At 40.6% G+C, this 24,251-nt stretch overlaps 3 protein-coding genes, 1 long non-coding RNA gene and 1 pseudogene across 8 annotated transcripts; 2 read left to right on the top strand and 3 right to left on the bottom strand.

The window, feature by feature from the left end:
* Nucleotides 1-70: 70 nt before the first annotated feature.
* LOC149988153 (uncharacterized) lies at nucleotides 71-1,922 on the top strand. Of its 2 annotated transcripts, none has more exons than XR_016505544.1 (3): nucleotides 71-489; nucleotides 670-1,469; nucleotides 1,660-1,922. It is a non-coding gene; the product is annotated as an uncharacterized LOC149988153 (long non-coding RNA). The 2 variants fall into 2 exon arrangements; XR_016505543.1 differs by having other exon boundaries at nucleotides 83-489; nucleotides 990-1,469.
* Nucleotides 1,923-3,288: 1,366 nt separating this feature from the next.
* On the top strand, nucleotides 3,289-5,048 carry LOC112289131 (photosystem II reaction center PSB28 protein, chloroplastic). Its single transcript, XM_024534090.3, has 2 exons — nucleotides 3,289-3,610; nucleotides 4,327-5,048. Exons 1-2 carry the CDS (start codon nucleotides 3,316-3,318, stop codon nucleotides 4,800-4,802), a joined length of 771 nt encoding a protein of 256 aa, XP_024389858.1. The 5' UTR covers nucleotides 3,289-3,315; the 3' UTR covers nucleotides 4,803-5,048.
* Nucleotides 5,049-9,896: 4,848 nt separating this feature from the next.
* LOC112288341 (nonsense-mediated mRNA decay factor SMG7) lies at nucleotides 9,897-17,487 on the bottom strand. 3 transcript variants are annotated; one of them, XM_024532452.3, is made up of 9 exons: nucleotides 16,794-17,262; nucleotides 15,159-15,764; nucleotides 14,707-14,829; nucleotides 14,347-14,591; nucleotides 12,838-14,036; nucleotides 11,854-12,627; nucleotides 11,420-11,682; nucleotides 10,908-11,223; nucleotides 9,897-10,365 (listed from the first exon to the last, which is right to left on the bottom strand). In XM_024532452.3, exons 1-7 carry the CDS (start codon nucleotides 16,863-16,865, stop codon nucleotides 11,438-11,440), a joined length of 3,264 nt encoding a protein of 1,087 aa, XP_024388220.1. In that variant the 5' UTR covers nucleotides 16,866-17,262; the 3' UTR covers nucleotides 9,897-10,365; nucleotides 10,908-11,223; nucleotides 11,420-11,437. The 3 variants fall into 3 exon arrangements, with proteins under 3 accessions (XP_024388220.1, XP_024388219.1, XP_090110455.1); XM_024532451.3 differs by having other exon boundaries at nucleotides 11,854-14,036; nucleotides 16,794-17,487; XM_090254329.1 differs by lacking the exon at nucleotides 9,897-10,365 and adding an exon at nucleotides 10,587-10,643 and having other exon boundaries at nucleotides 11,854-14,036.
* Nucleotides 17,488-18,839: 1,352 nt separating this feature from the next.
* On the bottom strand, nucleotides 18,840-20,081 carry LOC112288134 (uncharacterized). The gene is made up of 3 exons (XM_024531993.3): nucleotides 19,845-20,081; nucleotides 19,477-19,512; nucleotides 18,840-19,263 (listed from the first exon to the last, which is right to left on the bottom strand). Exons 1-3 carry the CDS (start codon nucleotides 20,079-20,081, stop codon nucleotides 19,072-19,074), a joined length of 465 nt encoding a protein of 154 aa, XP_024387761.2. The 3' UTR covers nucleotides 18,840-19,071.
* Nucleotides 19,991-21,722, bottom strand: LOC141044349 (putative sugar phosphate/phosphate translocator At3g11320 pseudogene; annotated as a pseudogene). The gene has a single exon (XR_016505545.1). The product of XR_016505545.1 is annotated as a putative sugar phosphate/phosphate translocator At3g11320 pseudogene (transcript).
* Between the last annotated feature and the right edge of the window lie 2,529 nt (nucleotides 21,723-24,251).

The following is a 24,251-nucleotide window of genomic DNA, read 5'->3' on the forward strand; positions in this document are numbered from 1 at the left end:
AAAGCTTTCACGACTTTTTACTGCGAGAAGCACTGCCGGTGTGGCCCACTAGGCTGATACAAGGATGGATGGATGGTGGAGACTCCAAGGTTGTGGATGTGTTCTTTTGAGCAGTTGGGCTGCGTTCCGCTGGTTTTGGTTACTGGTTTGGGGACGGATACCGGTGTTGCCAGAAGCGCACTAGGTAGTGTAGTTCGGCGATCTGATTTTCTTATTTCATTGCTTTTTATGTTCTGTTTCCACTGCATCCCTCGGTGCGTGAGGACCAAATTTCTAATCGTGGTCGAATCTGCCGAGTGTCCTCGGGGACTTGGAGCATGTGGAAGGGTTTTCTATCCTTGAACAATGGAGCGACGGCCCTTTGGCTGGAATCCGCATGGCTCCGTCCCACTGGTGTCTGCTGACGACTCTGAGTAGCTGGTGAGAGTCGAGGGAGCTCCTCGGCATAAAATTGCGAGTGATGTTGAAAGATTTTCTGCGCCTGAGAAGGTTTCTCAAACATCTCTCTTCAATTCTCGTCTTGAGATGCTTGAAATAATCGTCTATCCCCACATCATCGTTCTTACTACAGAACTTCTGCTCTGGAGTTGAATAGACTCTTATTTTTCTTCAATGCATTCATCAAGGCCTGAAGAAATGTCAATAACGTATAGTTCTTGTATGCTGTAGGAAAGTAGGAGTGCTTTCTCGTGAGGTTCTTTTTGAATTAGATGGTGAGATATGTAAAATACTTCACCATCCAACACAGACCAGATGGCTTCAGAACAGTAGCAGTGGATATTGAGGATATCCTTCTTTCATCTGTAATAACAAGTGCAAAGGAGGCCTACCAATTTAGACTAGATGATGGGCCCCCGGCTCATGCATACTCTTCTCTTGAATCGGGACACCAAAGCTTTCCGCAGCGGTGCACCTTTACGACACGGCTTTGCTAAATCGGTACTGGTATCTCTATTCTCACGAGAATGCTGTGTTCCATGTCTTTACAGGTTATAGAGGTCTTCATTAATCGTGCAATTCTCGTGATTCTGTTCACTGCCTACAGCACCAGAGTCCTCTAGAATTCAGCCAAAATCATAATGCTAAGCCCTAAGTAGGATGCCCTTCGTGAAGAATGTCAATTCTCTTTTCTTCTCGAGGTCTTTGTGGGTGGAATGGACCTGGATCACTGACAGCGTAGGATGCAAGAGTTGCAATGCTTTGGGCTCGTTCCAAACGTCGCCTTCAGCTCAAAGTAACATCTCTAATCTTCGGCCAGCATTCAGCACGTCTGCAATGAGTTGCAAAGATCACATGACATGGTCATCACAGCCATCCTCTGGGTGCTCTCAAAGCTGGTCGTGCTGTAATTCCACCATCAGAACTGGTAATTGAATCCAGTAAGGAAATCCTCACCAATGATTTCTGCACATTCCATATAGTCTTCGAGACCAGGAGCTGGAAGTCCGAAACCAATAGTTCTCAGCTGGGTACTCACCCTCACTTTTGCTTCGGTTCTTTCTTCTTTGTTTGTGGGTACACACAGCTCCTTTTTCTCATGTTGAATCTCGAGTTTTGCTTCGTCACTGTTGAGCTGCCAGATTGCTCCGCAGTGCAGAATATTGCATTGTTTGCGCCGCCGCGTTGTTGACGGGGCTTTCTGTTTTGAATTGTGTCCAGGGCTAGCTTATTTCTGAAGAACATCACAGACAGCATGTGATTTGCTAGATTGCAAAGTATGTTCTAGATTGATGAAACGAAATGAGAATTTGACGAGAAAGATTTCAAAATTATGTAAACCAATTTAATTCCAATTCTGTTGCTTCAATAGTTAGATACTTATTTTAACCACAAAATAATAGTAAGTATATTAATTGTATTCAAATTTTGAAAATTTGCACTATTAAATGAATTTGGAGTTTAAAGCGCCAAATGGTTAGATAATTGTATATTCTCTTAAAAAATTAAACTAAAAGCATGAAGAAATATGTTTTTTTTTGAGATTTTCATATTATTTCTATGTAATACAAATCCAAATATGTTAGATTATATCTTATATGTAAAGATTATGAAAAAAAATGAAAAAATAATAATTTTAGCAATTGTTTTTGCATAACTTTTAAATTTCTGTAAAAATCACAAATTCCAATGAACAACATCATTTGTGCTGTGTATGAAAAATCAAATTCTACCTTGTATTTTTCTTCTTATGAATTTAAAGTCGAATTTCCTAAATACAAAGTCTACTAAGAGAAACCTCTCACTTTGAGCCAATTAAAAGATTTAAAACTTGTGACCTCTCATCTTCTCTCCTAAATATATAGATCACCTAATTTCTTTTAATAATATATATACATAATCTTAAAATTTTATTTTATTTCATTATAAGGTAGGAATTTAATAGCAAGAAAATTAGATATAAAATTGGTTCATCCACAATTTCTTTGTAAGTTTTTATGTATTTATTCTGTATATTTGAAATTTGTGGCCATTTGATGTTTAACTTTCAATCCTATTTTCTTTACATTACTGAACTGTTTAAAGTAGCAAGATTGTGTTGACATTGTCTAGCTTTAAATTGTGTAAATCTGTGATGTATACACAATAATAAATTAAAGTACAACAATTCATTTCAAGTTTGGAAATCACTACTGAAGTGCAATGTATGTTATTTAATAATATAATCATGTGATAATTTTCAACACTAAATAATATTTGAACAATTAAAATCATCATTTATTATTATTTAAAGCAATAATAATGATAATAAATAAATAATTCAATATGTTTATTAAAAATACTTTTAGCCTTTTTTTTTTAATGTATCAATATTGTTCAGATTTGAATTTCAATGTAGTTACATCAAACAGACAAGTAGTTATAATAAAGACATTGATAAGATTTTTTATTTTTAATTATTAAAGTCAGCCAAGAAATACAAATTCTTTGTACACATTGGCAATAATTTAAAACCAAGTAGACTCTTAAGATGTTCAATATATTTCTCACCCATGAATAACACAATAATAATGAATTTTCAACATCTCTCCCACATGGTGCACACAAAAAACTCGTAACCACATGTTTCTCCCTCCCTCTTCTCACTTGACAAAAACAAATACACATAATTCTTCTTGTTAAATCCATAAAAATCCATAAAATAAAATACATGGGCAACGCAAAAGAGAAAAAGGGACAAAAAGAAATGAAGCCAAGAAGGCCACACAACAAAAGGCAAGAAAGGCCAAGCATTGAAAGGGGGGGGGGGACGGGCACACAACACAAAATAAAGGGGGGCAGGGTCCCCGAGAGAGGGCGACCCGCGATCCTATCCACATGGCCCGGGCGACACATTTTGCAGCGCGTCGCGCTCCGCCACAACCTCCATCGCGCGCATCGCGACCTCAAGCCTCGACTTGGCCGCGACTGCTCGGCCCCCGCTCACTCCCTTCCGCCTCCTTGCGCACCCTCGCCATGGTCGTCGTCGTCGCAGCGTCCTCCATGGCGGCGACCGCGCCGTGCGTCGCCGGGATGCAGCTGAGCTCTGCTGCCTGTAGCAGCAGCAGCAATAGCAGCAACGGCGCTGGGTGCCCGTGCGCGCCGGGCGAAGTGTTCTTCTCGTTGCGCTCTGGTGGGTTTGCTGATTCTGGATCTGCGCTGGTTTGTGTTTACGCTTTCAATGTGGTTGGATTGTTGTGGGTGCGATTAGCGCTTGAGCTCGAGATTGTAGTCATGAGGGTCGAGTTGCTTGGCTCTTGTGCCTGCACTGTCGGTGTTTGCAGGGTTGTGGTGTGTGAATTGGTCCCGTGGTTGGGTAGAGTGTCAAATTTGCCATGCCCAGCATTGCTTCGGGGAGAAGAACGTGTAATCTCAATCAGCTGTTCTGTGTGATTAACTAAGTACCTGGTCGGATACCTGGGTAAGGGGTGGTGGAGGAGAGCCTGATTTGCAATTATGGTGCTTAATTCGCGTGAATAACGTTATTTCGGAATTGTACATCGTCACTCACTTAGTTTACGCGAACTTACAGGACTGTGAGGATTTCTTCTTTGTTTGAAGTCAGCACTGAGTGCCGTGCACGCGCACAGGGATCGGATATGGTGCTGGAGGGACGCACGGGGTTGTTCCAGCGTGTTTGCGACATATTCTTGGTTCTTTTTTAGTGTGGATTATTGTTCCGTTGGTCGTTTGACATTTAACCAGATCATTACTTGTTGGAGAATGATATCCATGCGATGAACTGCACATATCATGCTCTATTCGATGGAAGAAGCCAATTCTCTTGCGTAGGCAAGCAAGTGATATGTAGTACAGAATTCTTATTACTCTCTTCAATGATCTATTCAGGATTCATCTGTCGAATTGGAACCACAAGCAGTCTACAGTCGGGATTCGCTGGCAACGTTGGTGATCTCTCAACAGCGACACAGATGTCAGCCATCAATGGCGGAAAGGCCAGCAGGTCAGTGTCGACCATGCAGGTGAAGCCAGTGATCCAGTTCATCCGCGGAGTCGACGAACGTGTCGTTCCTGAGATCAGATTAACACGATCCCCCAACGGAACCAATGGCAAAGCCATTTTTGTGTTTGATCAACCATCCGTGTTCGACGCCTCTCGGGAGTTGGGAGACATCACCGGCCTGTACCTGGTGGACGAGGAGGGCACTCTATCCACCGTCGAGGTGAGCGCCAAATTCCTGAATGGAAAACCCTCGAAGATCGAAAGCCAGTACGTCATGCGCAACACCACCGAATGGGACCGGTTCATGCGATTCATGGAGCGCTACGCGAAGGAGAACCAGCTGGGATTTGTCAAGAGTTAGGTTAAAATTTCATTACTTTGTCTGCATTTCAACCCCCTCAACACACTGGTTTTGTTCCTATCACGCTTTGATGATCTACCATGTTTACGACAGCATTCGATGTCTCCTTGGGAGACCCTTTGTTTTATACTTTGTAGAGAACTACTTGTTGCGCATAACTCTCCGCTGTACATCAGAGACGCACATCGTGTAACAATCCGTAACGGCGATGTTACTCAGAAAATCAACTCCACATGATTATTTCCACCCCTTTCACTGCGCTGCCATATGAATGTTGTTCAGTTCGTCTCAAGCTTCTTCTGCGCTCTTCCTTTGCCCTTGTGCTCAGTTAAATCCTTCCTCCTGCTCTCCTTTTTGTTCGTGTCAGTCTGTATGTGACGTTTACATGACTTGTTCTATCGTACACAACCTGAATTTAGGATCAGAATCAGACCTTCAGGAACTGAAAGTCCATGACATGTCGATCCCACGAGATGGTCTGTGTGAACGGCATTTTCAGTCTATCTTTTGCTGCTGCTTGACTCATCTTTCATTTCATGGTTTTAAGACATATCTATTATGGTATGAGACATGTGCAGCTTCGATAATGATCTAGAATGGATCTATGGGAAAAGAAAGATCGTAGGAAACATTTCCTTTGCTAGCAAGTTCAAAGCAACATTTACTGACTTGAGAGTTTCAAACAGTGTGTATGCAACACACATGCATAGACCAATTGCGTATTAGTGATAAATTTAGTGAAATTGCGCACGATCTTGCGTTGTATTTTTGGTTTGTAATGCATCTAACTCAAACATACTTATAATTTGCATTTTAGAGACTATATGGGTTGTTACTGATTTTTTTGTATAATAATTTGGAAAGGAAGGATATTGTATCTTAAACTCCATCCAGGTGTTAAATGAAATTTTTAGACTCTTTTAATTATCACTAGTGAATTTAGTATGCAGATGGCCACTAAAGTAGAAGCCCACTAAAATAATATCCCACTCACACCGGTTTTGTTGAATACTTGTATGTCAACTTGTCTGTGTATACAAAAAAAAAAGAAAAAAAAAAAAAAAAAAAAAAAAAAAAAATGTTTCTATTTGATTGAGTATTTTGGTACATGAATTAGCATGTGTCAGAATAGAAGCATGTATTTGTGTATGCTTGATGAATGTACAAACTTGAATGTGAATAAGTTTAGTTTTGTTGAAAACTATTTGTCTTTGACTAGTTTGAGGAGAAATTGGAGATATGACTAGTTTTCATAGATAATGTATTACCACCTTCATCTTGTTTTCTTTAAACCAAAATTTTTCTTTGATTGTATTTTGATATTTGGTATTAATATAGATATATTTAATGATAAAATGTAAAAGTTCATTGATTGCATTAGTTGTTTTACATACAGTTTAGCAAATTTTCTGCTTATAATTGTGTCCATATTCGAATTAAAAATAAAACTATAGACCATAAAAAAGTGGTATATATATTTAGATGAATCTAAAATATATATACATACATGAATCTAAATAGTTGTGGTACTTTGTTGGCACAACCTCAGCCATATTTCTCAATTTCAATGTGATTGAAAGGAAGAAAATAGGATAGAAGCCCATCTTGGAGTGTAGTATTGTTTTTAAATCTAGTGTTTTTTTAGAATTTTGAAATTTTGAAATTTTACATGCCAAGGCAAGAGTACAAAGAACAATGATGTCTTATGCAAAGTAAGTCAAGAAGAGTATGCAAGTTAGTCATCAAAATGATGACTCCTTTGTAGTAGTTAATAAAATTTGTTTACTAATGGACCTCTTTGAAGAGCAAGAAGTTATTGCGTCTTTTGATTCATACCACCAAACTAGATGTTTGCATCTAACTTAGAAATTTCTATATATGTCTCTTCTTTTGAGATATTCTAAAAGTTTTATTAGGCTCTTACTACAAATTGCTTCTTGCAAGGTTAATATGGATAAAGACACCATAATATAAGCCATAGAAAAACTATTTAAAGAAGTAATAATTATATGTTTAGTTGAGGATAAGCCAATATTTTTTGGTCTAACAATATTCAAAGAAAAGATGGAAAACCTAGCCAAAGGACTTATTTCTCTAAGAAAAATTTTTAGTTGTAGTTATCAATATCTTAAAACTTCTTCAAAAGAAGTTCTTACCAAATTTTAATTCAATCTCCATCTTGGTGTATTATTAGCTAATATATGTTTGAAGCTTGGAATTCAAATGATAATCTATTTTCTAATTCTTTAAAAATTCTAACTTAGATCACCCTCAAATGGCTGCCAAAAAAAATCTTCTTTATTGCCAAATAAGTAGTTTTTTTAATTATGTTGTATTATTAGAGTTATTTAAGAGAATAAAAAATTATCAAAACTAAAGTTTTGCATAGAAATAGAGTCAATAGCCAATTAAATTCTTGAGCTCACTTTAACCAATATGATAACAAGAAAATGATGTTAATACTAATAGACTATCCAAGTATGTCAATTTGTTATCCATTTGTTTTTTTTTATTTTTTCGTTTTTTTGTTTTTTTTTCCTTCTATATGGTTGAATATGAGATGTAATATAGTATACTATTAAATCAATATTTTTAAAAATAAAAAATTGACTAATTAAAAATATATATATATATATATATATATATATATATATTGTTGACATTTGTATTAGATAGATTTGAAATTTGTAACTTTTATATGTTTTTAAAGATATAGATTTATTGATTCGAATCAAAAATAATATTTATCTTATTTTAGATATATTTATTACCTATAATATAAAAAAGCTTTAGACTCATAATTTCTTTTGATTTTTTTGGTGATTTATATAATATTTACTATTTTTTATTATTAGATTATATATGTGTATATATATATATATATGCTTATATTTTTATATCAATTAACAAAGTAATACTTCCAATAATGTGACATAGATATTTTATGTTCATCAAGGTTGCATCAAATTAGAGAGATATCTCTATAGTCTTATTATTAATTATGTATACAAGACAAAAAAATTCAAATTGCCAACACTTTACATTCTTAGCATGATAAGCTTCAATACAACATTTATTGTTGTAGTAGTTTTTTTGTGTGAAGAAAGCAAAGTGTGTTATGTAAAATCTTTGGAATAGTTGACCCATATTTTTTCTTGTCAAAACTCAATTACATAACAATAGATTGTGAATTTTTTTTGTTTCATGTACTTGTAATATTTTTTCTCAATTTGCAATTGTTTTTTTTGTCTTTGGCGCATCAAGAAAAATGTTTTAGCAAACTACAAGAAGTACTTTGGCACCAAGAAGGACTTGAAGAAATTCAAACAAATTTGGTAGAGAGTTGTCTACTACCTCTTTATGTACACATTTGAAATGCATTGAGGGAAGTTAAAGGATAAGTATCAAGTTGTATTGGCACTTATTACTTACCTTTACAACACTTAGGTCAGCGATTACAAAGAATGTTTTGTTACTATATAGACAAACAAATAATCTTACTTTGGAAATGGAAACTCATTATGTATAGAAGGAACTCATTCTATATTGAAGGGACACTTTTGAGGTTAAACTAAGATTTGCTTCATATTCAAGCAAATTAGTTACAAGCATTTGCCAATCAGGTCAATGAAATTTGAACTTAGGTTAAAGGGAGAATATATGAGTTTATCATAACTATAGCTAATTATTCTATGAAAACATAATCCAAAAGGTCAGTGTGTTTGTACTTAAAGAAGTGCACAAAAAAAAATTAAGGTGGACAAAACAAACAATTCTCTTTTTGGGATTTTTTTCTCAATTAATAGAATTGCCTTATATGCATGAAATTAAGAAGAACCTTTGTACATATTTATTCTTAAAATGGATGATATTTACCCATTATAGTATCTTATAGAAAGTATATAGTTTGTCACAATGTAATACTATTTTAAGAGAACAAGAGCAAACTAAAGACTTTAATGTAGAAAACATATTGCAAGACGCTTGAGATATTAAGATTGCACTACAAACTTTTGATCACTTCTTGATTTTGTGAATAGTATGTATTAGCTACCAATGCCCCATTAGCAAGAAGACATTCAAAGTTGTTTGCTTGAATTAATGGGCATGCTACTTAGGCTAAAAAACTATCCATTGAAAGGAATTAGAGTTGGTTAGGAGGAACCTTAGAACAACAATGGCCAAATCAATATGTTGCTTGATTTGAAGCATTGACACATTGAAAATCTCTGTGGTTTGAATTAATAAAAGCCTCATCATTAATCCCAAATAATGTTGTCGTAATTGCTTAAGAAATATTGAATTTGCCCATTGCTCATCTATAATTCCCAAATATGTCATCAACATGTAATAAAAGTCACATGGTGAGTTAATTTAATATTTTTCTAAATAAAATTGTTGTAATTATATTGAAATATCATTTAACATGTTAATGATTAGAGATATTACAAACTAGAAGCCATTAATGCCTCTGCAACATCAAATACAAGGGACATTAATTTTTAAAAATTCATAATTCAATGGACACAAATGTTCTTGATTTAAATAATCCATTGACGTAAGAAATGAGTGCTTGAGGAGCCCATACTTTACATTCCAGTGGTTAAGTAAAAATGATAATCAATTCAAACTAATAAAAAAAAGTATGCTGTCCGAAAAAAGATCACAATACAAAGTTTTTAAATCTACAAATAAACCAATTATGGCATAAGAAAATTTGTAAGTTACACTAAGAACATCACGAAAGAATGTTTAATCGATCGAGATAAATTTGTTTCAATATGTATAAAATCTTGGTAAGCTTATTGCATTACTGGTCAAGATGAATATCAAAGCTCAAAGGTCTCTGAAACTTTTCTTAGAACTTCATTGAACCTACAACTTTTCTTGATGCTCCCACTCACACCAAGCTCTTTCCTAATTATCCTAGCGAGTGTTCTCATCTCCAAAAAAATTGTAGTGAAAACCTCTACAAAACAAACTACAAACCACAGTTACCACATTCGAAATAAAATTCATCCCAACTCAACTTTCTTACGACTCGCAATATGACCTCTGGATATTGAAAACGACACGGCTGAAAACATTTACAAATTTTGTCACTTGGCAAAATTACTGTGTTGCAAAGATCTGCACTTCACGTTGTTTATTGGGGAGCTGGTATCATCTCACACAGGCTGGTCCAAACTCATGGAGTCCACCTGTAGTATACTCTGCAGTGGCCATGCTAGAGGGAACTCCAAAACTAAAGACAGCCACCCCCTCAATTTTACCGCATCATGCTAAAACTGCGGAACACTAAAACAACACAAACCCACTCGTACTCCACTGCTTCAAAGGAGTTAAACTAGTAGGTTCTCCTAAGGTACGCGAGTCTACATTATACAATAAGAACAAGACGATATGGTTCATCAATAGTAAACAGGACCATACACTAAGACCCTGAGTAGGAATAGCTTCCTACCGAAAAATCTTTAGGATAAACGTCCTAAAGGTAGAACAAGTCCACATCAGAAACCATAGTAACTCACGTCTCTTTCGTTGATCTCAATACCTACTTTTCCTGCACACACCATAAACACTTCAGAAATTGTACAACCTCTATATGATGCTTTTTCTCAATATTCTAGACCTCTGCAACAGGTGCACAAATCAACTTCATACTGTATGATATAATAGAATGTTCAAACTGCATGTGAACAAATAATCAGTATTATAAGTTCGCCTAAAACAAATAACTACCAGAGAGAATAATCCGATCCCATGCACAATTACTTACCACGATTATACGAATCAAAAAACTCGTCAGTTGCAAGTTGATTACTGTACATAAGAATTCTACTACAAGAATTGAAAATTAAACAAAAAGTGAGATTCACGCGTTAAAATACTAAATGTTCCATTTTCGCATAGGATTATACACTAAATCATGATTTACCCAAGCAGAGTTTTATCAGCCTCTTCATCGTGTCAAACGAAACGGTGACGGGCCACCCTTGCAGTTGAATCACGAAGACTAAGCAAGCGTACAAAAGAACTAAAGAAAGAGCCTAAGCCCAAGCGCTCAAGCCTGAGAAAAAGCACTAGCCAAGTAAGCTCACTTACTTGAGAGGGGACGATTTCGTAGCGACCAAATAAAGCTTCACACACCGTCAAGGAAACCAATTTGAAGAGAACATGAATGAAGCCTGAACTTGCTCCGTCCAACTTTGACTCTTGGGTATTTGAAGAAGATGTATTTGAGACAGTCAACTCAGTGACATACGGGCCAATACCAGAAGAGATACAAAGAGCACGGACACCCCAGAGCTACAGCTCTCCGTGTGTAATTTGCAAGACAGATATAGATATCGGTGGTACTCCTCTGGTCTGCAAAGGAAGGTTAAAGACGATTAAGCTTGCCTGCCACAAGTGAGATAACCTGCAGCACCCACACAAAACTGAGGTGATGCTTCCCAAGAAGTGCACGAATCGAGGTTTCCAACCATGAAGTAGATATAAAGTTACATTGGATTCAATTGACAGACCAAGCCCAGTATCAGAAACTCCTCGGTCAAAGGCGCATTCCCGTCAACATTGCTCGCTAGTAACATAAAATGTCTTCAAATAAAACTTACCAAATCCTACCATCCATCTTATGAGACAAAAGGATCCAGTGAATGGAATTGTCCTGGCAGCTGCTGCTGATATTGTTGCTGCTGGCGTTGAAGAAACATAAGCTGCTGCTGCTGGTGAAGCTGTTGCAGCTCGGTCTGCATCTTCACTTGGGCCTTAGTTTCATCAACAGGCTTCTGACTTTCATTGTAAGTGGCCTGAGTACCAGAAGGAAATTGAGGTGGAACTGTAGAATTGAACTTCCAATGATGATGAGCCCCCATCCCTACATAACCAAATATTCATAGAAGATTTTAAATATCGGACAATAATGGATTCAATTCAAAAGCCAAAAACCAAAAAAGATTTAAGATCATATTTATATGAGCTGAGGTCATCTACATTGGAAAATCGCATCATTAGAATAAACTCATAGATTCAGAAATAAGATTATCACCTGGAAAAGGAAAGGGTGCACTGTCAAATGCTCCGCTTTTAACGATCACATCATCCGTATGCCACAGATTGCGATCGCTACTGCTAGGCTGGGTTTCTCCATCTCCAGAATAATAACCAGACTGTGAATTGACAGGCTTTACACTTCTAAAGTCATCCAACCACCCATAGTCATCAATATTATCTTCACTTATGTTAGATTTCTGACTCTGGAATGTGCTTGGGGATTGAAACAACCCTTGAGAGCTTCCCAAAATTGGTTTGGAAACGGGTTTTCCAGGAAGCGGTCCAAAACCAGGTGGCGGACGCATCGCGGAATGGCTAACCCTGCTGTAAACAGATTGCTCTTTTGTGTTCCAGCTGCTACTGGTGGTTGTAATTGAATTTCGGTTTCCTGGAACTATGTACTTTCCAGATTCACTACCTGGAGAAGTCTCAGCGGAGGTTAGGATAGGAAGGGAGCTTGGATTTGGTACTGCCTCCCCACTAAGGCGGCTGTTTATGGGTACACTAGGAACAAATCCTGACACTCCATATTTGTCCAGAGACTCACGCTCTGAGTTCCATAGTGACCGAACATCACTCTGGGCTTGAGAAGCTACAACTGAGCCGGCACCCATTCTTTTGTCCGAAAAATTTGTAAAAACACTTTTTTGCCCTTGTAACCAGGGCTCTGTACTTATAGATATATACTGATCTAACCAGTTTGCTGCGCTTGTCAATGGCGACGGCATTATAGGATGATCAAGTGCCCTTGTCGCAGGGGCTTCATTCCCTGAGGAATTCAGATTAGACAGGGTCAAGGTTGAAAACGTAGCTGCTGTATCATGAATCGAGGGACTCGACCCCGGTAAAGATCCAGTCACAAACATCGAAGGAGTTGCTAGATCAACTAAACCACTCTTCGAAGAACTCGTGAATTTGCTAGCATCAAGAGGGTAGCTGTTCTCTCTAGAAGTGTCCTGAACTTGTCCATGAAACGTACCTTGGAGCTTAGTTGCAATAGGACGCAACTGAGGGTCCACTAAGTTCTCTGAAAACCGGGATATTTTGCCAGCGGTCACCATAGAAACTTCAGAAGTAGGTAGGGAGGAAAATTTAAGAGCCGGAGGAAAAACCTCAGAATTGGAAGGTGCAATAGTGTCAGACGCAGGCGATCTGTCCTTAGTCAAAGGCTTGAAAACTATCACTTCCTCATCCTCCTCTTCACTAATTACTCTAGCAGGGGTCCTGACTGAATTTTGTGCCTTCGGGTGATTATCACTGGCAAGAGAACTACTCTGCAACGTAATAGAGGCATCATTCCGCTCTTCTTCTCGACTGTCAACGGTATCCTCGATGCCAGTATCAATAAGTTGCTCTTCCTTTTGCTCCTGCCGAGCATCTCCAGGCGATGTAAATTTGCCCAGCTCTTCGTCGTAGCAAATACCTCTTCCAGTGCTCTCTAAAGCACTGGCAACAGCTTTCCCAGCCGCCAGAAGCCTCATGATACGAACTTTGAACTGTTTGACCCCACTACCATCACGAAATGTACCTTTAGAATAATCTAGAGCGGCCTGAGCGGGGGCAAGAGGCGTAAACCCTTGTAGCTCGAAATCCTCCCATAGTGCAACACCTCGTTCGTTCTCAACTGAAACACCAAATGACTCAATGGTAAGAGAACCCTCCATCCCATTCTTCGGGCTAGACTCCTCTCTAAACATCTTCAATAAACAGTTGAGCAAAACTAGACATTCCGCCCAGAAGGATGCTCTGGCATTGGCTTGATCTGTGTCAACTTCACTTCCGATTGCCATCTCGGGTCGGCCCGCTAGCCATTCCATGAATATAAGCAACGCAGGGAGCAGCACACTTCGAGCCGGGTCTTTGGACTCACTACACCGACGCATTAGATGCCCAACAATCTGGAAGGCTGCAGTCAGAGCATGCTGAAAAAGACTGGATCTCTGTAAAATTTCTGCGTAAGTTGGATTATTTATGGAATCTGAACTGAAACTAATGTTATGAACTGTGAAGACCAAAATAGCAACAATTTGCAGGCCAAAGGAAGGCCCCGCGTTGCCCATTGATTTTCGACTTTGATGATCAGTCCCGAATACCACCTCCAGGTTGTAATTATTTCCAGACAAAAGTTTCTCCAGGTCACTTAATACTTCCACATAGACCTGCGAGAATGTCTCTAGACTGCACAACACGTCCACAAATGATAATCAATGTGAAAAACCCGAAGCCATTGCTAGGAATTTTAACTTGAAATAAAATTAAATAAAACGAAAATGTAAACAGCTACATGGTTGCATGCTGTATGAATAATTAAAAAAATAAAAAAGGAAAAGAGAAAAAAGGCAAACTCAAATGTTCACTCATCAGATACGCAAATCGTTGGAAACCAAAAAGAAAGTCTTAACACATTAACACGGACATCATCACTGACCTGTAATTTAGAATACCTTGACTAAAGTTGTCTACCAACAAGAGCAACTATAGATATTACCTGGTGCGTGTGAACAATATCCCATTCATTCGCACGAAACGGATGCGAAAACTCCTCGAGTCCATGTTCTTTACTGAGTTTGATGTTGAATCCGCGTTCTCGGATTTCACATCTTTCTTAGCTAACTTCATGGTACCACCGCCAAGAGATGAGGCCCGATCACCTCTAACAGTTGACGAAACCTGTGATCCTCCACCGTGTACAGCACTCTTCGATACATGAAGCTGGCTGTACTGCTGTCGATTCTGCAAGCAACAGACGGAATATTAAGACTACGATCAAGGACATGACTCTGCTATTTCTCCTATGTTCTGGTAAAGAGCATACGAAAATAGTGTGTACCACTGGGCAAACAAATACCTTCTCGAACAGGAGAATCAGATTATCTCTAGCAGTAAGAAAGGGCGTCTCCACGGCAAGACTGCGGAAGTATCGATAAACTGCAAGGAGTTCGTCACTGACGTACGTTGCCAATACTGCCAACTGCCATCACCACTCCAAGCATAAATGACGAAATACAAACAAACCGATCAGTTCAACTTCAGGTAAACTCTACTAAATATGCAGTAATATGTTGACCTCGATGACTGCAATAAACTATCAGCCACGGCAAAAATAAGCCCTGAAGGGTAAGGTCAATCTGCACCTAAACCAACATGCTGAAAGATTGCATTCAAGCATCCCTTAAGTGTGTTTAAACATCACTCAACAGGAAAATACAAATCACAAAACAGGCCAGATTAAAGCGCATCTAGAATGATCAGAAGTTAAACATGATGTGCTAAGATAAGTTCCAGAAACATGGAGAGCACCTGATTATGCGGATTGCCACTAGGGGGCCACAACGAAGCTGCCTGGAGGTAATGTCCCGCAGCCACAGAAAAATCAAGAGAGCGAGTATCCTGATTATTTGCATGCACTTCCTTGTACCGGGCCAAATCGCCCAAGAAAATAAAGCAACGGTGACATGAGAGCTGGCAACGTTTCACTTTAGTGATCCGATCTTTGTCCTCTGCGTTAATAGCCGCACTACCACTGCTCTCAAAGGCAGAATAATCCTGAGGCAAGCCATTCTTCGCTCGCAATTTCAAAATGAGATTGTAATAGAATCCACTCACTTCGGCAAGAAAGCTCTTAAATGACGCAACGATCTTAATAATAGATTCTCTCTGCGTTCCGCTTTTCGGTGCTACGGCAGCATAATTAATTTTCTTGATTTTAGCCCGATATTCATCAATTTGTTTGTAATGCAGGCGCCAAATAGCTTGCTCCACTTCATGTGACTCAGAAAGTTCATGATCTTCAAGAATGACTGACTCATATTTCTCCCGAAGAGAAATTTGCAGGGATCGCACATTCCCATCAAATGGCCCCTTCGCCTGAAGCAATGTCCGTAGCTGCTTCTCTAGCTCCAGGGCCTACACGGATAATTGAACAGCTAAGATTATTACTTTGCCACAACTCTTCATAACTTGCTATATAGGCTTCACTAAGAGGCTTAATCTATTCACCCCTAAGCGATGGGAAACGGCTTATGACGAATGAAGAAGGAAGATGAACAACATAATACCACATATTTCACAAGACAACATTGTTGACTTTATGTATATTTTGACTTAGTCAAATCAGAAGAGAAGGAGACCAGATTCCAATTCACAAAGGACAAAGCCACTCAATTTCTGATTTATGAAGAAGTTTAACATGACCTCGCAGAAATAAGACAAGGTATCAACACACCAACCACAGCATCAAGGAAACCGCAGTTGAGTAAAGTTTCCTAAAACATACGCTTGACCAGCAGTCCACATTATACAGGTAAACTAACGGTCGCAAATCTTCGATGAGTCAACTAAATTAGGCGCGAGAAAAAAATCCCACAGCACGTTAAACCGTTTTATAGGCGTTCATCACGTGACCATGTACAAACTAAGGAGGTAGGGAAAATTAAGAGGACGGTTCAAGCCCAACGTGTATCCCAAGCCACAATTAAGTTAGCAAACAGTACTACTACTATCCAGTCCTCAAACAATCTAAAGCAGGACAATCACACCGCTAGAGAGCGTTCAAGGCCTGAGCCAACTTGGTTTATTTCTCACACAACAAGAAAACAAAGGAGCGCGACCTCCAAGTTCTATGATCCAACGCTTTCACACTTGCAAATATCCTCAATAGTCTCTCAACACAGCATGACCTTGAACCGAGCGAGAAACTCCTCCAGAAGTGCATTACCAAAACTCATATCGCGTAAGCCGATTGGCCACAGTGAAGGCAAAATTGTTTAACATGCCAAAACTCAAAGATAGGGGGCCTCACAAGAGAATAGTGCAACCCCTGAATTCTTCTTCATCACCACGCCGAAGGCAGCAAACATAAGGGGAGGGGGGGGGGGGTACCAAAAAAAAACTACAAAAGACAAGACAACAGAACACATAGGAATGAAAACCCACCTTGTTGTAGTGCTGCTTAGCCAGGGCGAGCGGTAGGGAGACCGACGCGGCGTCACTTCGCAGGCTCATCATCCATTCCTCGGACACCTCAACCCCACTTTGATTGACCCCAGTCCGTCCCGTAATGGCAACGTAATAACCCAACCCGGAGAGCGGTAAAAAAACGACGCCCCACGATGGCGACGCGCAACCGCCGTGCGAACCACAACGCAGAACGCAAAAAAAAACCCTAAAATAAAAATATAACAACAACCCACCAAGCGGATGCTACACAATCAACAACAATTTCTCATGCAGGGAAAGATAGACAGAGGGCACAGACGCGGGATTACAAGCGCGTCAGTGTGCACCCTGCCTCAAATACACTACTAGCGAGCCTTGGGAAACAAGCAGACGAACTCCGTGACCGACAGTGAGGAGGAGAAGAGGAACGGTGGGGTGGGTGGGGGGGGGGGGTTGTTGAGCAGGGTGGGCAAATGAGGAAGGGAATAGGGGGGGGGGGGGTCGATGAGCGGAGAGGAAAGACGGGATGGGGAAGCTGGAGAAGGAAGGAAAAGCAGTAGAAGGTGGAGGAGGAGCAGGAAAGGGCAATCATCGTCGTTCTCTCCTCCTCCGTGGCTGGCTGGCTTTGAATGGACCCCAGGACTTGGCCCCCCACCCCAACTGCGACGACGATGATGCCAGTCAGTCTCTCTCTCTCTCTCTCTCTCTCTGATAGATGATGATGCCAGTCAGTCTCTCACTCTCGCTGATAGATGATGATGCCAGTCAGTCTCTCACTCTCGCTGATAGATGATGATGCCATCCTCCTCGTCCTCGTCCTCCTCCGTCGTCGGTCGGTGGTCCATCGCCACTCGCCCGCCTGCGCGCCTCCGTTGCGCCGCTGCTCCGTCGCGTGCCTACTCGGCCACGCAGCTCGGCTTCGCTCGCTCCATCCCTCCTGCTGCAGTGACAGGTGGGCGTTTCTGGCACCTATTGCTACTGATCCTATCGCCGCCTCCCACGGTCCTTGATCCCCGCCCCCAACGATCCCCCTCCCATCTCCGCTGACTTGGTCTTGAGGGTCCCCCACTTGTGCCCTCCTCCAACCGTGGCCTGTCTGAAGGGTCATTCTGTATTTCTCTTTTTTATTTGTGTTTAACCCTTGGGGTCTGTAATTAAATTTCTCTAGAAATGCAGTATGAATTACTAGATTACCATTAAAATAAATGGATAAATATAAATGTATGTGAGTGTGTGGGGATTTGATGTGTATTTTCAACGTGATTGAAGTTGTCTTCAACGTTATTTAGCATTATGAAGTAGTGATAAATATACAGAGCAACAGTGATTGAAAGAAACTAAGCATATGCTTACTCTGCCCAGGTTATTTGTCAACAAAAGATTTGTATTGCTTCACAGTTTTGGGCAATCTTCAACTTATCATTAATCGATTTAGTTATATTTGGCAAATAGGAATAAAAACAACCGTGCCAAAATGTGGTGTGTGTTTCAATCTTTTGAAATTGGTTGTGTAATAAGATTTCACTTGTAAATTTTAATTAAATGAAAATCTAATATAGGATTCGTCTATATTAAGAATTTGCACTGCAACTGATTTCATATATATATATATATATATGTGTGTGTGTGTGAGTGTGTAGTGAATAAATGAATAAATAAGAAAATTATATATGTTGATGCTAATAAATGTGCAAACAGTATTTTAACTTTAAAGAAGAAGAATGCAGTAGCTTTGTAATATATCATAATTTTGTCATGGATTGCTTTCACACATGGGTAAGTAAAAAAAAGGTTTTAAAGAAACAAGGTAGTTATGGATTTTTATTGCAACCAGGGTTGTTGGTTCTTAAACACAACTGGAGACACACGAGTACATGTTCCAAATCCACAAAAGTTAATCCAAAATCTTATTCAAAAAACACTCAAAAGTATTCAGGTAAAGTAAGAGTAATTAGTTTTTTTTTTCTTTTATTTAAAAAAATAAAAAAATAAAAACACTCATCGAGAAGAAAGTGTGTGGAAATTTATTTGGAAAGTACACCGTTTTCAATACAGGGCATCCCACCCGAATTAAATAACAAAAGGCAATACATAAAAAATACTTTTTGAGAACGTATATTCTCTATACTTTTGGTGGAGAGAGGAACACTACTCCGACACTCCACATTTAAATGTATTTGTCGGTATCAAACGTATGGCCACGGATTTGGGCACCGTGAAAAAGCCAAAAATGAACAGGAAAACTATTGCCAAAATGGCTTCATACTGATATTTCTTAGCACAATGCCACCAACCCGATTCTTCGAAATAACAATATTGCTCCAAATGATGTCATTTGCCTCCTGCCAACCACAAGTGCTTCACTTTTTCTTCCGGAGGTTTTATGTCGTAGCCTGAACCTCGAGGCTCGGTGGAATGATTTGGAGATAGGATCATCTGAGTTGGACAATTTTGCTTGATTCAGAACCTGCAGATGATGGTGTCCACGCATAAGTTTAACAGAATGTCCTAAAGGATCATGCTCGTTCGGGTCGTCAAGTTGCTTTTCTTTCTTTTTTTAAAGCCAAAATAAGCTCGTAAATAACAGATAATGAATGATGTATTCTGCAGCACAACGTTGTTAGATCGTGGTCTCGCACAAGTGAAAAAGAGTAGAGACATGTAGAAATATAAAACAAACCTGTTGCAAGTGGTTGGGTGATACGATGTGCATCCTCTGCAATCGATACATCAAGTGGGGGTAAATCTCATGCCAGATCTGGTCAAGGTGTGCAACTGAAAAACTCCAAGCAGGATGCACCCACACAGGATCTTCGACATAATATTTTAACACCCTCCTCTAACTCATACACACCCAGGTCGCATTGCCTCTTTATGTCTCAGTCCAAACCTTGACGTTTCGAAACATCAGATGTAACCTGTTGGAACATAAACCTAGATTCCAGTTGATCTTGGCAATATACTTACATCAGTGCATTTGACCAACTTGAGAACTTAAAATTCAGAACACTTGTGAAACTCAAAGTAGGGCTTGGAGGCTTGACCAACCTTCAAACCATGCCGAATGTTCAGATGACCAGCTGCCATGTTGATCGATATACGAGGTGCAAAGAAGGAGCTGAGCAGAGCATGCTGAAAAAAGAAAAAAGAAGAAGCATTCACTTGAAGCACGACCACCCACTGCTCCGTCTGTATCATTTCAATCACCGTTCTCCAAAGAGAGCAGGAAGGCCTAAACTTGCCATTGAATGTAGTTCTTATAATAAATTGAGAACCTTGGGACATATGCAGGCTCCCTCTAGCGCTAACTCTAGCTCTCACACACAGCCATGCTAACTATGTACCTATCTGCTCTGAATCTCATTTCACTCTACCTGCATGTCTGTGGGTGGAGAACATAGCCAATATGGTGAGATAATGGAAGAGCTGATGAACCAGACATCTGCTACACTGGTAACACCGGACATGTGCAAATTCCTGATGCGTAATTCAGCTCACTTGCACCGTCGCTTCGCTTCACTGTAAAGCACAACGCCAAATACGGTAAGACTGTAACCGAGCATGCCTGTAATGGTGACCGGATTGCGGAAGATAATAACAGACACCACAACGGCCACGGCACCCTTGGCATTCCCTAAAACCTGCAAAGTCAATGCACTCGTGTGCTTAGTGACCAGAAAGTTGGTGAGGTTGACAAAGTACGCCATGGCGGAGTTGATAATCAGCAGGAAAATAATCGAGATGTCCATCCGCGCAAGTGAAATTGTGATCCCTAGCACATTTTGCTCCAGTAACAATGTGGCAGGCAAAAGCACCACAACCGCAATGGGAGCCATGTACAAGAGCAGGTTCATGGAATTCAGCTTCTCTCCTTCCGAAGAAAGCAAAATACCCTGCAACACAGACTTGAGAGCTCGCGCTGCCGTCGCCGTGACACACATGACAAATCCATACATGTGGAAACTGGGTTCGCCCCCGCTGGCAATGACTACCCCCGTGACAACCGGAACAAGGGCAGCGTACACCGGCCCTGCCTCCTTCCGGAACGTCATCATGTAAGCAAACACGGCGGTGAAGAAAGGCGTGGTGGCACCGATGGCCTGGTTGAAGCTGACCGGCAGGAAGCGCAGCGAGATGTTCCCGCTTACCACAGAAGTGCAGAAAATGACGCTGAGCGCCACAATTTTCAGAAACTGCGTGCGTGATCTAATCGTCTGCAATGGCACGACCTTCATCCACGCGATGGCGACGTAGCTAAAGAGCGCACACGCCGTCATGTGGCACATCGTCAGGAAGATGGGGTATCGAAATCCATAATTGCTCAACAAATACTTGTTTAGAAGCAACACCCCAATATTGGAGAAGTACCATGCGCCTATCAGCCCCACCGTGAACGCAGACGTCGACATCTTCGGCGCTGCTCCCATGGATCCACCACCACCACCACCTCCTCCTCCTCTTCCTCACTCCCTCCTCTGTCTCCCCTCACTCCGCTTCTTCAAGGCAAACCCTCGCGCATGAGGCGCGTACAACATCCCCGTCGAACTTCTCGCGGAGTCCTGCCCGCGTCTGCCCGTCCTCGAACGTTCATCCCTCCGCCAGCTCTGTCCACTCTCCCTCACCTCCCTCGACAAGAACCTCAAGATCGCTTGCGTGCTTCCACTTTGCTTGCTGCTCTTCAGCGCTACACTATCTTGTGTACCTCTGTAATGCCAGCTTCTAGTCGACCTGCATTTCGTGCCAATTTCGGAGCTCTGCAGCACGCATCCACAAAGCACACAAGAGACCTTGAGAAATAGAGCTGAGAGACGGCAGACAGAACAGACGGCGGTGGATGAATGTTCAGAGACGGGCAGATCTTGGCAGGGATCCCGGCGAAATTCAACGTGGGATGTGTTGAACGCATCCTGTCGCGCATCCGCGCCACACCCAAACGAGAAAATCCCACACTCCCAAACACTGGGAAGGCGACCTTGTGGGGCAATCCCCGCACCGAATTTTACCAAAGCGCGCGCGAGCGACGACGCCGCACCGCCTCAGCTCGCGTCGCACTCGCGTCCTGCTCTTACTTAACCGTGCGTGGAACTTCACGTGAAACCACGCGATGTCGTCTTGTGTTGTGTGTTGGGGGTACAGGATTGGAGTATATTCAAAGGGGATCAGAATGTTGTCTGTTTTAATTTGGGGGGCATTTTTTTACGAGCTTTGTATGGATCCAAAGTTGTTGTTATGTCATTCTAATATTGTGACGATTCTCTTTTTGAACTTGGTGACACGCATAATAACGAAAACACGAAATTGTTTTTTAGGAAAAAAGTAAAAAAAGACCCCCCCCCCTCCCAGTATACATGATATTGTTAAACAAGGACGTCACTGATAGAAGTATGAAACAATTATGCACTTACAAAGAACTCGCATTTGTGCATACATATAATATGAAATGAAGATAATCAAATTTTATTTTGTGATTATTATTATTATTATTTTGATATATTGTAAACAAGCATTTTTGTTGCTTGAAGAGCTACATGCATTTCAAGTGAAGCTCTCATGACGTTGATTTTAGAATCTCATTCACTTCATGTGGACTTTGCATGCATGGAAAAGGGATTGTTGTAGAGACGTTTTAAAAGCAAGAACGAGCTAGGATACATAGAAATGTTCACACAAATAACATTGCCTTTAATATGGAAGTGGACATGAAAGGTCCACTTTTGCATCAAAATCACCGTTTTAGAGAACCTGGAAGAACACGGTTTAGTTGTGCAAGTGTCGGTGATGAAGAAACTGCTGACCAACGCAACAAATTCACGCTTTTGTCGCGTTCCGCTGATACGTTTCTTCACCTCAACCTTGTTGCGGCTTCAGATTCGCCCACTTTTCGCGCTGTGGGACGATGTTGTGACCCTAGTGGGCAGGAAGGAATCAGTTAAGCATTTTCGTTCAGCCCAGAAGTTAGCTAGGAATTACTCGTGGATGTTTTCAGAGATGGAAAGGAAAAAAATTCCAACCATCGAGACCAGCCATCTGGGATCGAGCGACATGCGACGATCGAGCGAATTACTACATTCCGCAGCATTCTGGGTAACACTGGGTTAAATTCTTAGGCAACTGGCAGAGTTGGGTTCCGCTCCGATCAATGCAACAGCAGCTGCTGCTGTGTATCAACGATGCGTATTCGTCAGGCTGCTTTCAATGGGTTGCAGAGGCAGAGAGCAAGATCCCTCAGCCATGGCCAGAGCTCCTCGCTACCTCCAGAAGCGTCTAACAGACGAATTGTCGTCACAGGTGTAGAAGGACTGTATTGAATGGTTTTTGTAAAATTTAATTTTTTTCCGACAATTTTCTGCTTCCTGAGCGGTTTCCCCCTGATGGGTTGCCCGATTTCGCATCTAAGAAGCAATGGGGTGTTTAGAAGAAGTGGCCATGGCGTCATCTGGCTTTATGAAACTGGAATGAATTCCAACTGATTTGGATTGATGAACCGTTTTGAAATTGAGAAAATTTTATTGTTGCGTTTGCGGACGAATGAATAGCGTTTGCCGAACTTTAGTGTGGAGACTCCACCTAGGAATTTTTTCGCATGAAATTAGAAACCAACGAGCGTGGTTAGAGCCAACGTCAAGTATAAGTGTTACGTTTTATTTTCAATGAATCCTTGTGATAGTGAACAGATGCACTGTTTTATTCCGCGAGTGGATGGCAGGGTTGGAACTAGTAGCGCCTCTCGGAGTAGGTGTGCAAGCAAATCAGGATCAGTTGATTGCACTGACGACTAGAGTCCATGATATGAATTAGAAAAATCTGAAATCAAAGGATTCTGCAGAAACTACCTTCTCGAGTGGACATTCTTCACACTCGCCGTCACTATTCTGACTTTGACGTTGATAAATGGCAGGTTGGTGTTACTCGTTTTGCCACTGTTTTATGAACAAAGCAATATAGTATACAGTATTTTCAAATGTTGGAACTAAGTTGAAGGAGCAGCCTAACCAGGTTTTATCGATTAATAACAATCTGCTGATGAAAAATTTCCCTCATACACAAATTAAACTCCTGAGAGACTGCTGATCTGAAGCGAAGGATGCGATTCCACTGCTTGACGTTATCTATTCTAGTGAGGTCCAGATAAACACATTGTGAGGGCGATGAGAGATCACGTAGAATGGCAAGCTTTAATACTTATCAGGTCTGCCTTCGATCGGTGTCGAAAGCATTTCAAGGTTCCATTCCCACCCATTTTGTTATTCTCCCAGAACTGAACCGCTGAAGTCAATCACTTTTCTCTCCAGATGTTGCAGTTGATGATGGAATTGGTTGAATCAACAGTATTCTGTATCTCACTTAGTCAACTAGCAGGTGTGAATCGGAGCATAATAATGACAACGGATATTCGGATATTTTGTATAATCCAGGAGGTTCTGAATTTCTCGATACCATTCGTAGGGGCTAAGC

Source organism: Physcomitrium patens, chromosome 11 (assembly GCF_059467195.1).
Source record: "Physcomitrium patens ecotype Gransden chromosome 11, ASM5946719v1, whole genome shotgun sequence".
Lineage (NCBI taxonomy): Eukaryota > Viridiplantae > Streptophyta > Bryopsida > Funariales > Funariaceae > Physcomitrium > Physcomitrium patens.

Coding starts and splice junctions, on each gene's coding strand:
- LOC112289131 (XM_024534090.3), top strand. CDS start 3,316: ATGGCCCGGGCGACACATTTTGCAGCGCGTCGCGCTCCGCCACAACCT. Junction 3,611..4,326: donor GTTCTTCTCGTTGCGCTCTG/GTGGGTTTGCTG, acceptor TGATCTATTCAG/GATTCATCTGTCGAATTGGA.
- LOC112288134 (XM_024531993.3), bottom strand. CDS start 20,081: ATGTCCCAAGGTTCTCAATTTATTATAAGAACTACATTCAATGGCAAG. Junction 19,513..19,844: donor ACATTCGGCATGGTTTGAAG/GTTGGTCAAGCC, acceptor TATCGATTGCAG/AGGATGCACATCGTATCACC. Junction 19,264..19,476: donor CACCCAACCACTTGCAACAG/GTTTGTTTTATA, acceptor CATCATCTGCAG/GTTCTGAATCAAGCAAAATT.
- LOC112288341 (XM_024532451.3), bottom strand. CDS start 16,865: ATGATGAGCCTGCGAAGTGACGCCGCGTCGGTCTCCCTACCGCTCGCC. Junction 14,592..14,706: donor TGATTCTCCTGTTCGAGAAG/GTATTTGTTTGC, acceptor TGTTGCTTGCAG/AATCGACAGCAGTACAGCCA. Junction 14,037..14,346: donor ATATTGTTCACACGCACCAG/GTAATATCTATA, acceptor CGTGTTGTGCAG/TCTAGAGACATTCTCGCAGG.